The 15,283-nt window shown below is 46.5% G+C and overlaps 1 protein-coding gene across 1 annotated transcript in view; it reads left to right on the top strand.

Moving 5' to 3' along the window:
- The window catches only part of LOC103285956 (myosin-16), a 55,996-nt gene extending 46,587 nt beyond the window's left edge, over positions 1 to 9,409 (top strand). Inside the window, exons 37-43 of the mRNA XM_054714931.1 lie at positions 657 to 849; positions 1,886 to 2,089; positions 3,342 to 3,467; positions 4,481 to 4,651; positions 5,229 to 5,429; positions 6,479 to 6,706; positions 8,971 to 9,409. Of these exons, the coding sequence (XP_054570906.1) occupies positions 657 to 849; positions 1,886 to 2,089; positions 3,342 to 3,467; positions 4,481 to 4,651; positions 5,229 to 5,429; positions 6,479 to 6,679 (1,096 nt within the window). The 3' untranslated portion in view covers positions 6,680 to 6,706; positions 8,971 to 9,409. The remainder of the gene's footprint in view (positions 1 to 656; positions 850 to 1,885; positions 2,090 to 3,341; positions 3,468 to 4,480; positions 4,652 to 5,228; positions 5,430 to 6,478; positions 6,707 to 8,970) is intronic.
- The last annotated feature ends 5,874 nt before the right edge of the window (positions 9,410 to 15,283 follow it).

The raw sequence follows: 15,283 nt of genomic DNA, 5'->3' as shown, positions 1-15,283 counted from the left end.
GTGCTACAAATCCAGCAACATGCCTACACATAGTGGGTGTTCAGGAGTGAGGCAGAGGTAAGCATAATGTGGACAGGATCTTTACATGCTAATCATTTATTTGCCTCAATGAAACATTTATTTTTTTAACATTTAAATTAATTCCTCTGGTCCCCTCTTATAAAAGGATATTAATACAGCTTATATGAGGGCTTTATGGAAATGTTTATTATGTTGATTACAATATAATTAATATATATATTAAGAACAATCAATGAATTGTTTTGAAGATAAGTATATATCTAACTTGTATAATAAAAACTCCTATTTCATAATAAATAAAACTGGACCTCAGCATCTAGGTTTGAATGCAACTCATTGTGGGCTAAATGGATGACTTTTGGCATGTTTTTCACCATCTTGGAACCTCAGTTTTCTTGCAGGACTGTTTTTCAGGTTAAATGGATCAATGTCACAAAAGACATGTGGTAAATTTTCACCTTCCATTCCTTTTTCCAAAGCTCCCTCACTTAAATACTTTAAGAAAAGATAATTTAGTTTCTTAACATGATTGCTATACTCATGTTGATGCTCAGAAGTCTCTTATCTAGGGAGGTTTAGCACAGACTGAATGTGCTTGTCCAGTACGTCAAGGCCTTCTCTGCTTGGCCTTGTAGGAAGAACCACCAGCGGGCCATTGAGTCTTTGCAGACCAGCCTGGAGGCAGAAGCCAAGGGCCGGGCAGAGGCACTTCGCCTGAAGAAGAAGATGGAGACTGACCTGAATGAAATGGAAATCCAGCTGGACCATGCCAACAAGAACAACAGCGAACTTGTGAAGACCCTGAAAAGGCTACAACAGCAACTCAAGGTAGTGACCTGGGAGGGGAAAAGAACTAATCACAAAGCAAGCCAACCCCAAGCCTACATGCTTTCAGAAAGCTAACTTCATGCATGTCTTCAGCTAGGATAAAGACAAGAGAGTGAGAATATGGGGTGGCTGGCATTCCAGGGAGCAGGAGACTTGGAGACTATAAATGAGAGGTCCCGCCCAGCTGGTACGGCTCCATGGATAGAGCATCGGCCTGCGGACTGAAGGGTCCCAGGTTCGATTTCCAGTCAGGGCACATGCCCTGGGTTGAGGGCTCGATCCCCAGTGTGGGGAGTGCAAGAGGCAGCCAATCAATGATTCTTTCTCATCATTAATGTTTCTATTTCTCTTCCCCTCTCCCTGCCTCTCTGAAATTATTAAAATAAATAAATAAGAGGTCCCAACTACCATAGTCCATATCCAGGACCACTGGAATAAGAGGGGAAAGGAGGGAAACAGGAAGTTGGACCTGTCTTAATTTTTTAAATCATTTTTTACTTATTATAAATGATTTCAGACATAGAAAAATAAAGAATATAAACACCCATGTATCCACTACTCACCCACCTTAAGAAATAAACACAAATAGAGTTGAAGTCCTCCTTTATCACTCTTCATCATCAGGTTGGTCTTTAAAGCATGTATAGCTGGATCCATGCATTCAACATGTGTTTATTGGAGACCTGCTCTGTCCAGGCTCTGTATAAGTGCTAGGGGTAGGAGAATGGATGAAACAACAAATATCTCTGCATGTAGACAATAAGCAACAAATAAATAAAACTGTAGTATAAAAAAATGGTAAGTGCTATGGAGAAATAACAAGACAGGGGAAGAGAGGGATTAGCCAGTGGGGGTATAACTGTCAAAGCTCATTGAGGAAGGCCTCTTGAGAGGCCCTGCTGTAAACACCAGGCTGTGACTTCATTTCCCCATTTCCACCCAGCTCCCTCCTGAGCCAGGTCTGTGAAGGTCAGAGCACCCTTAGTCCTGGCCAGCTCAAAGAGATGAGCTCAGATTGTGTCTTCTTGTCCCCCAGGATCTGCAGGTCCAGATGGATGAGGACGCCAGGCAGCACGAGGAGCTACGGGAGCAGTACAACCTGCAGGAGAGGCGGCTAAGCCTGCTGCAAACGGAGCTGGAGGAGGTGCGCTCAGCCCTGGAGGGCAGCGAGCGCTCCCGCAAGCTGCTGGAACAAGAGGTGGTGGAGATCACAGAGCGACACAACGAGGTCAACGTCCAGGTAGGATGGTGGCTCCCTGGGAAGTGCCATGGAAACTCATACTCAGGATGCCAGGGCAAGTCCAGAATGGTGCCCAGACCTGTGAGCTCCCCCTCAGAATTCAGAGGCAGCTAATGTCCTCATTCCTCAAGTCCTCGAAACTCACCAGCAGAACTTTGTTGTTGTTGTTGTTGTTACGGTAAAAATAATAATAATAACATAAAATGTACCATCTTAGCCAAAACCGGTTTGGCTCAGTGGATAGAGCGTTGGCCTGCGGACTCAAGGGTCCCGGGTTCGATTCTGGTCAAGGGCATGTACCTTGGTTGCGGGCACATCCCCAGTAGGGGTTGTGCAGGAGGCAGCTGATCGATGTTTCTCTCTCATCGATGTTTCTAGCTCTCTATCCCTCTCTCTTCCTCTCTGTAAAAAATCAATAAAATATATTTTTTTAAAAATGTACCATATTAGCCATGTTCCATGCACAGCACAGTGTGTTAACCACATGTACACTGTTGTGTACAGCTTTTAAAGACAGGCTCCCAGAGACTCCCCTGGAGATTCTGATCCAGTGGATCCATGATAGAACCCCAGAAATCTAAACTTTTAGAAACTCTGCAGAAAAGTCTAACTATTAAGCCAATTTTAAACAAGTGTAGCTGAGGCTAGAACTTCAGAACTGGGAGTGATCTAGAATATTCCAAAGTTTGACTTTCATTTTATAAATGAAGAAAATAATAGGCCAAAGACTTGAGTGGTTTAACCATGGTCAACATTGGGAGTTCCGTCTGCTACTAATGGAAACACCAGTACTGCTTACTGTTCACAGTGCAGTCCTTTACTGGCGTGGCTTAATACTTACTCATCATCTCATGTGAATTTACCAAAAGAAAAAATGTACATGGGACATATAGGGGTTATCCCATTTGGAGACTAGAAGCCAAACGCCTAGAGGTAAGGAATTCATCCATCTCTAGGTGGAAGTACCCAACCTTGAACTGGGTTTTCCAAGCTCTGAGTTCAGAATTTTTCTAGAGCTTCCATCCTCCTCAGGCCTAAATGATGTTATTCCTGGGCTCCTCATGATGCAAATTCTGCTCTAAAATCCAGAGAAGAATACAGAGGAAAGACCCTCACTCCAAGCAGGGTCCTAGAGCCATTTCCTATTAGGGTGTCTGACAAGCATGTCTAGGAGAGGGTCATTTTCTTTCCTGGAAACAAAAGGGCTGTGCAGACTCCTGTCTCACAGCAATTCTTTCATTTCCTCCTCCAGAACCAAAGCCTCCTGGTGGTCAAGCGCAAGTTGGAATCAGATGTCCAGCGCATCTCCAACGAGCACGAGGAGCTCATCAGCGAGTTCCGCTCAGCTGATGAGAGGGCCAAGAAAGCCATGACTGACGTAAGTGTGTGCACTGCCTGCTGCTGGTGGGAGGGGGCCAGGGCACCCCAGGCCAGGCCACCTGCTGAGGACCCGGCTACCCTAGGCAGGGAAGGCCAGCACCTCTCCTTGAGTCACTATGGAGTCCTGGCACCCTGCCAGAGGGATATGGTCCCAGCTCTGAGGAGACCAGAGTCTGGAGGAACACTTACAAGCTACACATGATCATGTGAGAGATTAGAGAGTGCAGCCTGGGGGCACAGATCAAAGGAGCCATCGATGTGGACTCATCTTGGCAGGCTTTTTGGCAAAGAGGAACATCAAACCAGCCTTGAAGGGAGGGTTAGTGGAAGGAAAATGGGTGCTGTGACCAGAGGCTCAGGGGTGGATGTTGGCAAGATGTGCTGCCAAGTATTTTTATCCCAGTATCCCTTTGGGTGTTCACATGGACCTTGAGTGTAGATACTATGTATCCCACTTTAGGGCTGAGAAAATACAGATTTTCTTTTCTCACACTTGATGGAAATGCCAGGAGCTCAGGAACATTGTTGGTCTAATTTGGTGGTATGTCTCAAGAGCATAGACCCAGACATAGCACACAGTAGGTCCTCCATGAATATTTGTGTAATGAATGTAAGAAGAGTGGGTAAAACGACTTACCAAAAGTCACACAGGGGCTGGGTACAGAACTTCACCTTCCTACTCTAGATCTGTGCTTTTCCCACCCTCTGTGCTATGCCCCTCTTGGATGATACAGCAAAGAGATTGGCTGGAGAGCATCAGGCTGGTGGAGTCCACAGGATTGGAAGGCCTGGCTATGAGTGCATGGCCCTGCCTCCTCCCCTTGCACTTGGAAGGACATGGGAGCCTGGAGCCCCCTTCCATCAAACCCCAGCAGTGTGTTAGTGAGGTTCCTCAAGTCAACCACTTGGCTTCCAAGAGACTGGGAGACAAGGTTCCTCAGCTCTCAAAGGGACCGTGAGCCTGGATGCAGCCCCAGCCCCAGCTCATGCTCTTCTCCTGGTCTCCCACAGGCTGCCCGCATGGCAGAAGAGCTCCGGCAGGAGCAGGACCACTGCATGCACCTGGAGAAGATCAAGAAGAACTATGAGATCACCATCAAAGACTTGCAGGCCAAGATGGAGGAGGCTGAGCAGCTGGCTCTGAAAGGAGGGAAGCGCACAATCATGAAGCTGGAAACCAGGGTGAGGGCAACACTGAGCTGGGCTAGGAGACAGACATGGCCAGGCTGGAGGAGGAAGGAGGTCCTTTCCCAAAAAACATGCCCAGCATTTGATGAGGTTATTCCAGAGCTGGGAAAGAAAGGGATATTGAGGCAACAGCTCTAATTTATTTATACAAAGGTCTCCTCTCCACTTCCTCTCCCTGTCATCTTCCCCCAGAATTTCCTTAGCCCCCAAGCAGAGCAGTTTCCAATATATTCGTCCTCTTTGTTCCCAGTCTCAGTTTCCAATATTATTCCTCTCTTACTGCTTACCTAAAATAAGCCTTTACTTCCTGGAATGTTGAAGCTGGAAGGGCCCAGGAGGTTTGGTCACCTTTTCTGATCCCTGCCTCTCCCATTTCTCAGAGGAGGAAACTTGAGGCTCTGGGAAAAGTAACCAATTTACTAAGGGCCTGACCCCTCCTATCCAGGGCTCACCTGTTCACCTCTGGGTAGGAAGTGGACACTGTAGCCATGACATCCCTGTCCAAGGTCACTGAGCTCTGAAGTTCAAAAACATACACTTCCTCAGCCACATTCCTCTCCTCCTTCCTCAGATCAAGGAACTAGAGACAGAACTGGATGGCGAGCAGAAACGGCATGTGGAGACAGTCAAGACTCTACGGAAGAATGAGCGTCGCCTCAAAGAGCTGGTCTTCCAGACAGAGGAGGACCACAAGACCAATCAGCGCATGCAGGAGCTGGTGGAGAAGCTACAGAACAAGATGAAGGTCTACAAGCGGCAGATTGAAGAGGCGGTAGGTGCTCACCACACATCCCTAATTCTCCCTTTCTTCCCAGCCCAGGTCTCAAGCCTTGATTAGAATTAACCGCAGGAAAGGAATAAAGTATTGGCCAAAAGACGACTCCCATGAGTCTTATGTCTATGGCACTTCACCCCCACTATCATGTGAGAAGTGGACTGGACACTACACACTGGCAATAAGAATATGTAAAAACCAAACTTATCCGCTAAGAACACCTGTGTTGGGTGAAGTACCCACTGAAGGGTGTGCTCTAAAATCAGGGAAGGTCTTAGCTTCCTTTGTCCTTCTGCTAACTCTGTGGCCTCTGCCCGGATAACTTCTCTTTCCTGGTCATACTGTTAAACACAAGGACCCACCCTTATTTGATTCTCCTGATGCAAGGCAGGAAATCTGGTATTTTCAGTCCATTTCACAAGTGAGTAAACAGCCCAGTATGGGGTATTTATGTTAAAGTTAAAGTCAGATGGTTAGCAAATAGTGGCTTCAAGTCTCAATCCTACACCACATGTCCACTTACCACCATCATCCAAGACATAGATATTTGACTCTTGCTATCATTTGCTGCCAGTTCTGCTACCATGTTGAATCTATCAGCCACTAACCTACTCAAAGCCCTTCCCCAAAGGCTCAATAAAGGCCAGGCATACAGTAAATATGGTCTAAATAAAACAACTACATCTTTACTGGGAAGACAAGGGGATGGGAAATGTGTGGTGGGGGCTAGGAGAAGAACTAAATCCACAACTTCCAAGCGGGGCCCCAATAACTAATGCCTAAAACCATGAATTATAAAAGCAGCAACAGAGCACATTTTATTTAGAAATATGGATGTCAAGGCCAAAAAGAATTATCTAAAAGTATTGAGACAGTTGTTCGTGGTAAGCTGGAGGATGACCCTGACCCAGGACTGCTGTGTTTTGTAAGAGCCTTATAGAACAATTACACTCTTAGATGACAATGCAGGATAGAAAACAAACAGAATACATTTAATCAGAACAAGCCAGGTTCACATCCCACTTTCCACTCTGTCTTCGCTGCAGGAGGAGCAGGCCAACCAGACCTTTGCTCGCTACAGGAAAACAGTACATGAGCTGGATGATGCTGAGGAGCGGGCTGGTATGGCAGAGACTGCTCTGAACAAGCTACGCACCAGACACCGTGTAGCCGGCAAAGGCATCACCTCCGTTGAGATCATCCAGGTGTCCAAGACAGGCTCCTCCAAAACCCTTTCTGAGGAGTGATGTTCTCCATGTCCCAGTTCACAGCCGGTGAGTGTAGATACCACTCTCGACAGCCATGCTCCAAGTTCACCTTTCCTGCTTCTGTTCCTGCTTTGCTTTTTCAGACTTCTATGCTTCCTGGCTTCCAGACTGTCATGCCCTGATCTCACACAATGGGAACCCCAAAGCTTCCCCTGTCCCTTTAGCTGCAACACTCTCTCTCTCTCTCTCTAATCTGAAAGCTCTCAGCTGTGGTGCTATTTACCTGTATCACAGGTGCTGGTAGTCATGATGTGTCCCCATCTGAGTGAAAGCTCATTGAAAGCAGGTTCCATGTCTGATGTTACTTAATACTAAGCCTGGAAAATAGGTGCTGAGTACAAGCTTGTTTTCACTGGACAACCATAGGGACAATTGCAAGCTTATAGGCAACGTGTATTCAGCTTCCACATCCCCCACAGTATCATTCTTCTTGAGGATCTCATCAATACTGGTTGAATTTCAATAACTAGCATTAAGGAAATAATAATCATTGCAGTACCATTTCTTGAGCCTGAGTGCAGGTGGAATTTTAGAGAGACAATTTAAAATAGCCCTTTCTTATTTTCTTAATTCAAAACCAATTAAAAAGAATACAGGAGACAAATTTATAAAAGTTTTATTATGCTATGGTTCTAAATTGAGAATTTAATGGGTGTTCATCATGGGCATCCTTATACTTCACCCCAAAATTAAAGGTACCTGCAGAACTGGGGAGCAGCCCCTATTCCAAAGGGAGGAATGACCAGAACTCATCAACCGTGCAGGTAGATCCAAAAGAAGATACCAGATGGGTTTCCTACACCATCCAGACTCAGGAGGCATTTCAGCTCCTTCCACCTGCTAAGTGTTAGCCTCCAGAATTAGACACCTCAGAAAGCATATCCCCTGCCTTGGCTTGGTGACTGTTTATTCCTGGGGTCTGCTGGCCCTAGTCCGATTGGTCTCTCTCCACATCACTGTGCCAACAGCATGCAGAGGTTATAAGGCTGGAAGCCCTGGGGTCTGTTATCCATGTCTTTATCCATCCTCACTCTCTTATCCCAGTTTCCCTGTTGGTCATAGGAGCAGATACGCCATCTGTAGCCATGACATGTCTTAAGCAAACTAGCTCATGAGTCAACACTGAGTCAAGACCCCACAGAGTTTAGTTTTCCAAATGGCATTATATTAAGTCCCACAAATATTTATCAAGCTCTGAATATGGGCTAGGCCTGTACTATGGAATATAGAGATGAGTAGGAAAGACCATCCTCCCTTGTGGAGCTCAGAATCCAGTGGAGAGGTAGACACACACATCAACACAAGGCTGTGAGCAAATAATCTGTGATGTGGTGTTTGCCTCTCCTGAGAAAGGATCACAGGGAATGAGTGACTGGTTTAACCTGGAGTGGCTGTGTGAAACAGCTCCACACTGGATGTAACCTGTACAAGAATCTAGAGCAGTGCCACTCAAGGGTGGTGCCTGTTTACCTTCCAAGATAACAGAAGTACAGAAACTAAGAGGACATTTTTAGAAATTTTTATAGCAATTGAGACTGTATGACATCCATGGACATGATCAGCATATTTTATAAGAGTGTTAGTTTCTGATATCAAAATAAATGAAAAAAAAAAACATATAATAAAAAATAAAAAGAATAAATTGCTGCCACACCAGGTAGAGAAGGAAAGAAGGGAACTCCAGATAGAAGGTTCAACACATGTGAAAGTGCAGAGGTGGGATTCACACAAGGGTACATCATGACTGGAGAAGAGGGGCTCATGATGAGGCAAGAGTGATGGACAGGGAGGGAGATGAAGCTAGCAGGATAGGCATGGGTGAGGCTGCGAAAGGCCCTGTTGAGTGCAAGTATCCCACAATCTCCATAAGGAAATCTTGTTAATTTTAAAAATCCATTTGTGGGATGTAATGAGTTTTTCTTTCTTGGGAAAACACATCACAACAGAAAAACAAGCCCCTTGGCCCCTCATGAGACAACACAGGCAAGCTCATGGGGAGCATTGTATTCCAGGGAACCACACTCTGGTCCTCTCAGTGGCCTGTGTGGGATTCAGGCCTGCTTGAGCATGCTAAGCCCAAGGAAGGTTTATCTAAACCACCACAGCCTTACACAGAATGAGCCAGATATAACCCAATGGTGTCCATTATGAGGAAGGAAGCCTGTGTAGAACCAGCCCAGGCATTTTTCTAGCAAGAATGGGCAAAGATGTCAGAACTTCAGCTCTGGCCCACAAGGATTTTCTCAACCTCTCTCTCTTTTGTCCTCTAGGGTGATACAGATCTCAACAGCAGACCATTGAGAGGAAAAAAATATATGAAAATGAAAACTGGGTCTTCCTGAGAATGTTTGCTATGCAAAGGAAAGTGCAAGCCAGAAAGAGACAGGTGCTAAAGAATAAAGATAGCTGTGGAGGGAAGTGGGTTTGGGATATAAATACCAATAATTAGAGGAATTAAAATTAGCATGGCTTCCCTAAGACTGTATCAAGATGTGTAAGCACTTGGAAAAAAGTAACAGTGGGTCTGTTTCAGTTGAGATCCTACATGTTCATGTCAAGGATGGAATATGTAAATCTGTGTGACCTGGCTGTTCTCTAGAAATAATTCATCACATGGAAAATTTTAATGTCTTGTCCCAATGCAGCTTAAATAAAAGAAATATGAAAAATAGACTGGCTAGAGGTTGTTTTTAAGTGAAGAATTTTTATTTTTCTAAGACTTCCAAATCCAAAGGCAATTTTTACAATATATCAGAGTTCTGTTGTGTCCCTGTATCATAATTCACAGGCTTGTTTCTATTGAAACCATAAAAACTATGCAGTCTTAGTGGTGTTCTTTGCAAATTTTGAGAGGGTAGTCTCAGAGATATGAAGCCAATCTAGGTTTCATAAAGTTCAGGAAGTTATGGAATCCACTGAAGGGATGGTAAGATCCATCCTGGCTGATATATGAGGCTTCCAAATGATCCACCTCAGCATCTTCTAGAATATGTTCCGACACAGGTAGGTCAGCTCCATAAGGGCAGATTGTTTTGTTTTACTCACTGCTATATTCCTCAGCAACTAGAGAGATCAGGCCTAAAATAGACACACTGTGACTGAATGATGGAGAACGAGTGGCCTCCCAAGGTAGTCCTTCCAGACTTTACCAGAAAGTTCTTCCTTAAATCAAGCTGAGATCTGCCCCGTAGCAGTATCCCCTTGCTAACCCTGGTTTTGATACCCAGGACCCTGCAGAACAACCCTAATGGAAGACAGTTCTCCAGGTTTTCTCTTCTCCAGGCTGAATATTCCTGGGTCTTTCAACCATTCCAAGTATGACAGGGTTTCTGCTGTCACCTTCTAACACTACTCAATCCTTTCCTCTCTTCACTTTCCTAGTCTTCAGAGTGCAGGGGTAGCAGGGGCAACACTATGAGGGCTCCTTGCCAGTTCACAGCCCCTAGAACGCACCTTTCCTCGGCTTTCTGGAAATGGTGTCTTCCCTTTGACCATTAGCAGTCTGACAACTCTCCAATTCATTGGCAGACAGAAATCATTATTTAAGCTGATAGAAGAAGGGATAGTAATCTCCCATTGGTAGTTCCCGCTCCATCTTCACATAGGCCCATATCACCCTTGTAATGGTTCTAAACTTGGTGCTCTTAAGCAGCTCCAGAGGGAACCAGGTTTGAGTCCTTAGGTGAAAATGGACCAAGTGTGAAGACACTGCCCTCTGGTGGTAGAGTCTCCAGATGCTGTGTGTGAATTTTTTGGTGTGAACACCGACTCACAGAATCTTAAAATTATCAAGGGATATTCAGAGGCTGTCCAATCCAACTCTCAAGCAGTTGGAGAATCCCCTCCATAACATCTCTGAAAAAAATGGTTATTCAATTTTTACCTCAATCCTGCCAGCCAAAAAAAGGCAGCCCATTACAGTTTTTACTGATAAGCATGGCTCAAAAGTCCCACCTACTCTTAAACAAGAATATGTTTCCTTCTATTTTGACATTATTTTGATTTAGTATTCACCAGCAGTATGACTTTGGGCAATTTAACCTAGCTCACCTCCTGTTTTCTCAACTATTAAATGGGGAATAATAACAGCATCTGTCTCATAGGAATATGAAGTTTAAACAAGATAACTTGGCATAGAGCCTATTGTCCTTGACACTTGGACTTTTGCCAAATTTTCTTCTAGCATTCCAAGGGACTTCAACACTTGACCTTCCAAGGGAGGCTTGGCTGGGCTGACAGCAGCAGGCCGCTAGCTGGAAAAATGCAAGGGGCATTCCATGAGGTTTTAAAACTTCTTCATTGTTTCCTGGAGGATGGTCAACTCTGTAGTACACACACACACACACACACACACACACACACACACACACACAACACACACACACACAGAATTCACTTGAGGAGGGTGGCAGGAAGGAGATGTAAACAACTCAGTGACTTGCCCAAAACCAGTTAAAAACAGAGCTACAAATTCTTTGTAGCATGAGATGAGGTGAGGTTTCTAACCCAGTATTTATTAAAAAATGGACATCACTTAATCACATATGCTGTTTTTGCCTAAGGACATATAATTTCAGAATAGCCGAAAGGTCTAAAATGATATAATCAATAGTCTTAAAAATATTATTAGTTAGTATCCACAATAATTGAAATCAGGGCACGGGCACCATGTTTCAGGAAATGGAGCAAAGACCATTTAAATGATTTTGCTAAATGTTTTGAGCTAGCTTTCAAAATTGCTAAATACTGTATTAATTATATTTTCTTATTTTCTACTAGAGGCCCGGTGCACAGAATTCGTGCATGGGGGGGGGGTTGTCCCTCAGCCCAGCCTGCACCCTCTCCAATCTGGGACCCCTTGAGGGATGTCTGACGGCCCGTTTAGGCCCAGTGGGATCGGGCCTAAACAGGTGGTTGGACATCCCTCTCACAATCCAGGACTGCTGGCTCCCAACTGCCCTACCCTGCAGGCCTGCCCCCCCCCAACTGCCCTCCTCTGCTGGCCCGGTCACCCCTAACTGCCCTCCCTGCTGGTCTGATCATCCACAACTGCCCTCCCCTGCAGGCCTGGTCCCCACCAACTACCCTACCCTGCAGGCCTGGTCCTCCCCAACTGCCCTCCCCTGCAGGCCTGGGTCCCCCCCCAACTGCCCTCCCCTGCAGGCCTGGTCCACCCCAACTGCTCTCCCCTGTAGGCCTGCTCAACCCAACTGCCCTCCTCTGCAGTCCTGGTCTCCCCCAACTGCCCTCCTCTGCTGGCCTGGTCACCCCTAACTGCCCTCCCTGCTGGCCTGATCGCCCACAACTGCCCTCCCCTGCAGGCCTGGGTGCCCCCCAAATGTCCTCCACTGCAGGCCTGGTCCCACCCCAACTGCCCTCCTCTGCAGGCCTGGTCCCCCCCAACTGCCCTTTACTCAGGCCTGGTCCCCCCAACCGCTCTCCCCTGCAGGCCTGGTCCCCCCCAACTGCCCTCCCCTGCAGGCCTGGATCCCCCGCAACTGCCCTCCCCTGCAGGCCTGGGTCCCCCTCAATTGCCCTCCTCTGCCGGCCTGGTCACCCCCAACTGCCCTCTTCTGCTGGCCTGGTCACCCCTAACTTCCCACAACTGCCATCCCCTGTAGGCCATCTTGTGGCGGCCATCTTGTGTCCACATGGGGGCAGCCATCTTTGACCACATGGGGCGGCCATCTTGTGTCTTGGTGTCAATTTGCATATTACTCTTTTATTAGATAAGGAGGATATTCTTGATGCTCCAGCATCTGGGGCCTCCCTGCCTAAGGACACACTGCCTCTATCAAAGCTAGCCAGTTCTTAGAGAAGCAAACAGCTTTTATACACAGACCAACCCAAACCAGAGTTTATACTCTGAGCCACCTCTTCTATCTAGATCTTATACTCTAGGAGTCAATATTCCCCTACCCTACTCACACAAGGCCACAGCCTCTATGTCACACGAGCCCACTGAAATTATTCAAACTAGCCAAATCCTAAACCTGCATAACCTGCCTCACCCATTCCTTCCCATAAAAACTACAGTAAAGGTTCATGCCCATGTTTTCCCCTCATTCTTTCTGCCTCTTGATGAACCCTGTGCTTTGCCATGTGGCCCTAAGAGGCATGCTGTTATATGCAATGTGCTGAGGTCCCAGAAAACCTCAGTGAGTTGTTTGTGGATTCCAAAGAAATAACCTGGAGGAGTGGCTGTGAAAGATGTGAGTTTATTAGGACTTAAGTGCACACACTGATGACAGCCAACTGGTGAGGTTTACTGTTGCACTGGCTGCCACTGGTGAAGTTGTCCCACTAAGTGCCATCCAACCTGCTGATGGGCTTACAGAAGAGGCAGGCGGTGAGGAGGGGGTGTTACTGTTTTGCCACCACCCAGACTTTCCCAACACAGGTTTTATACAGTACAGAAAACAGGGAAAAACAGGGCATGCAGGGGAAGGGGCACGTGCCTGTGTGAGTTCAAAACACTACCTGTTTACAATCCAGGCTCACATCTAGAAGCAGTTTCTCTTTAGCCTTTCTTAGACCGAGTTGCTGGCCAGGTTCACAGTCCACTTCCAGATGGCCTTCACTATATTTCCCACAGGGTGGGAGGGGGAGTTGGAGCATGGGAAGGGGCCCATGTTCCCATTTACCATACACATGCCATGCTATGTCTCCTGTTTCTAGGGATATTGTGAATATAAAAACTTCTTTCTTGTCCTGGCTGGTTTGGCTCAGTGGATAGAGTGTCGGCCTGCGGACTCAAGGGTCCCAGGTTCAGTTCCAGTCAAGGGCATGTACCTTGATTGCGGGCACATCCCCAGTAGGGAGTGTACAGGAGGCAGCTGATTGATGTTTCTCTCTCATCAATGTTTCTAATTCTCTCTCCCTCTCCCTTCCTCTCTGTAAAAAATCAATAAAATATATTTTAAAAAATAAATTTCAAAAAACTTCTTTCTTCATGACAATCACTTCCATGTCTATTTGTCTTACCATACCCAATTAAAACAAATTACATGTACATTTAAAAACACCAGCCCTAGAGAAACCAAGATGGCGGCATAAGGTGAACACCTAATTGTTGCCTACCACAACAATTTTGGAACTACAACTGGAAAACAGAGCGGACATCGTCCAGAACCACCAGAAAGCTGGCTGAGCGGAAGTTCTACAACCAGAAAAAAAGAGAAAAGGACGCTGAGCCTCAGGAGCTGTGGACGTGCAGAGATCCGTGAGCACGGAAAGGGCAAGCAGCTGAATACGTGGCTGGCTTGCTCGCGGCGCGCGGAGAGGGCGGGCAGCAGGCGCATGGCAGGCATTCTCATTAGGGAGGAAAACAAAACCTCCCAACTGCACTGATATCCAGCTCCGGTTGGGGAGAGGCTAGACTGTCTGGCAGCAGGTGAAGCTCGAGGGCAGCCTTCTCTCAGAGGTACGCAGCCATTGTTGCGGGACACGGAGAACAGGGCCCTCTTAGGGCGGGGCTGACGGGAAATCAAAGCTTGTCTGCGCCACCCTGATACTCCGCCCCACCCTAGCTGAGCACAGAAGCCCTCCCTGTGGCTAGCCTTCTCATTCAGGAGAAAAACAAAACCTCCCGACTGCACTGATATCCAGCTCTGGTCGGAGTGAAAATGGTCTGTCTGGCAGCGGGCAAAACTCGAGAGCAGCCTTCTCTCAGAGGTGCGCGCAGCCATTGTTGCGGGACACAGAGAACAGGGCCCTCTTAGGGTGGGGCTGAAGGGAAACCAAAGCTTGTCTGCGCCACCCTGAGACTCCGCCCCATCCAAGCTGAGCACAGAAGCCCTCCAGTGGAGACACTGCTGATCTTCACAGCCAACTGGCTTGGAGATCAACTCCCCCCAGGGATACCAACAACAAGCAAGTCTTAACTACAACAAGACTGCACATACAGCCCACAAAGGGGTGCACCAAGAGGGGTCCACCACAGGTCACTGGGGAGGCTGAGCCACTGGGCCCCTGCTAGGACACCTAACAAACAAAGCAAATCCATCAACTCAGGGAAGCAGCTAAAATGCGGAGACAAAGAGGCAGGCCACAATTGAAAGAAATGGAGGAAAGCAAAAGACTGAATATAGAGTTCAAAACCACGGTTATAAGGTTTTTCAAGAATTTCTTAGAAAAGGCCGATAAATTAAACGAGACCTTCGAGGATATGAAAAGGGATCAACTAGAAATTAAGCATACACTGACTGAAATAAAAAATATCATACAGAGACCTAAAAGCAGACTAGAGGATCGCAAGAATCAAGTCAAAGATTTGGAATACCAAGAAGCAAAAAACACTCCTCCGGAAAAGCAAAAAGAATCCAAAAAGTTGAAGACAGTGTAAGAAGCCTCTGGGACAACTTCAAGCGTACCAACATAAGAATTATGGGAGTCCCAGAAGAAGAGAGAGAGCAAGATACTGAAAACCTATTTGAAGAAATAGTGACATAAAACTTCCCCCACCTGGTGAAAGAAATAGACTTACAAGTCCAGGAAGCACACAGAACCCCAAACCAAAGGAACCCAAAGAGGACCACACCAAGACACATCATAATTAAAATGCCAAGAGCAAAAGACAAAGAG

Source organism: Eptesicus fuscus, chromosome 4 (genome assembly GCF_027574615.1).
Source record: "Eptesicus fuscus isolate TK198812 chromosome 4, DD_ASM_mEF_20220401, whole genome shotgun sequence".
Taxonomy (NCBI): Eukaryota; Metazoa; Chordata; class Mammalia; order Chiroptera; family Vespertilionidae; genus Eptesicus; species Eptesicus fuscus.
The sequence above is the reverse complement of the archived record's forward strand: the minus strand, read 5'-3'. Positions and strand labels throughout refer to the sequence as shown.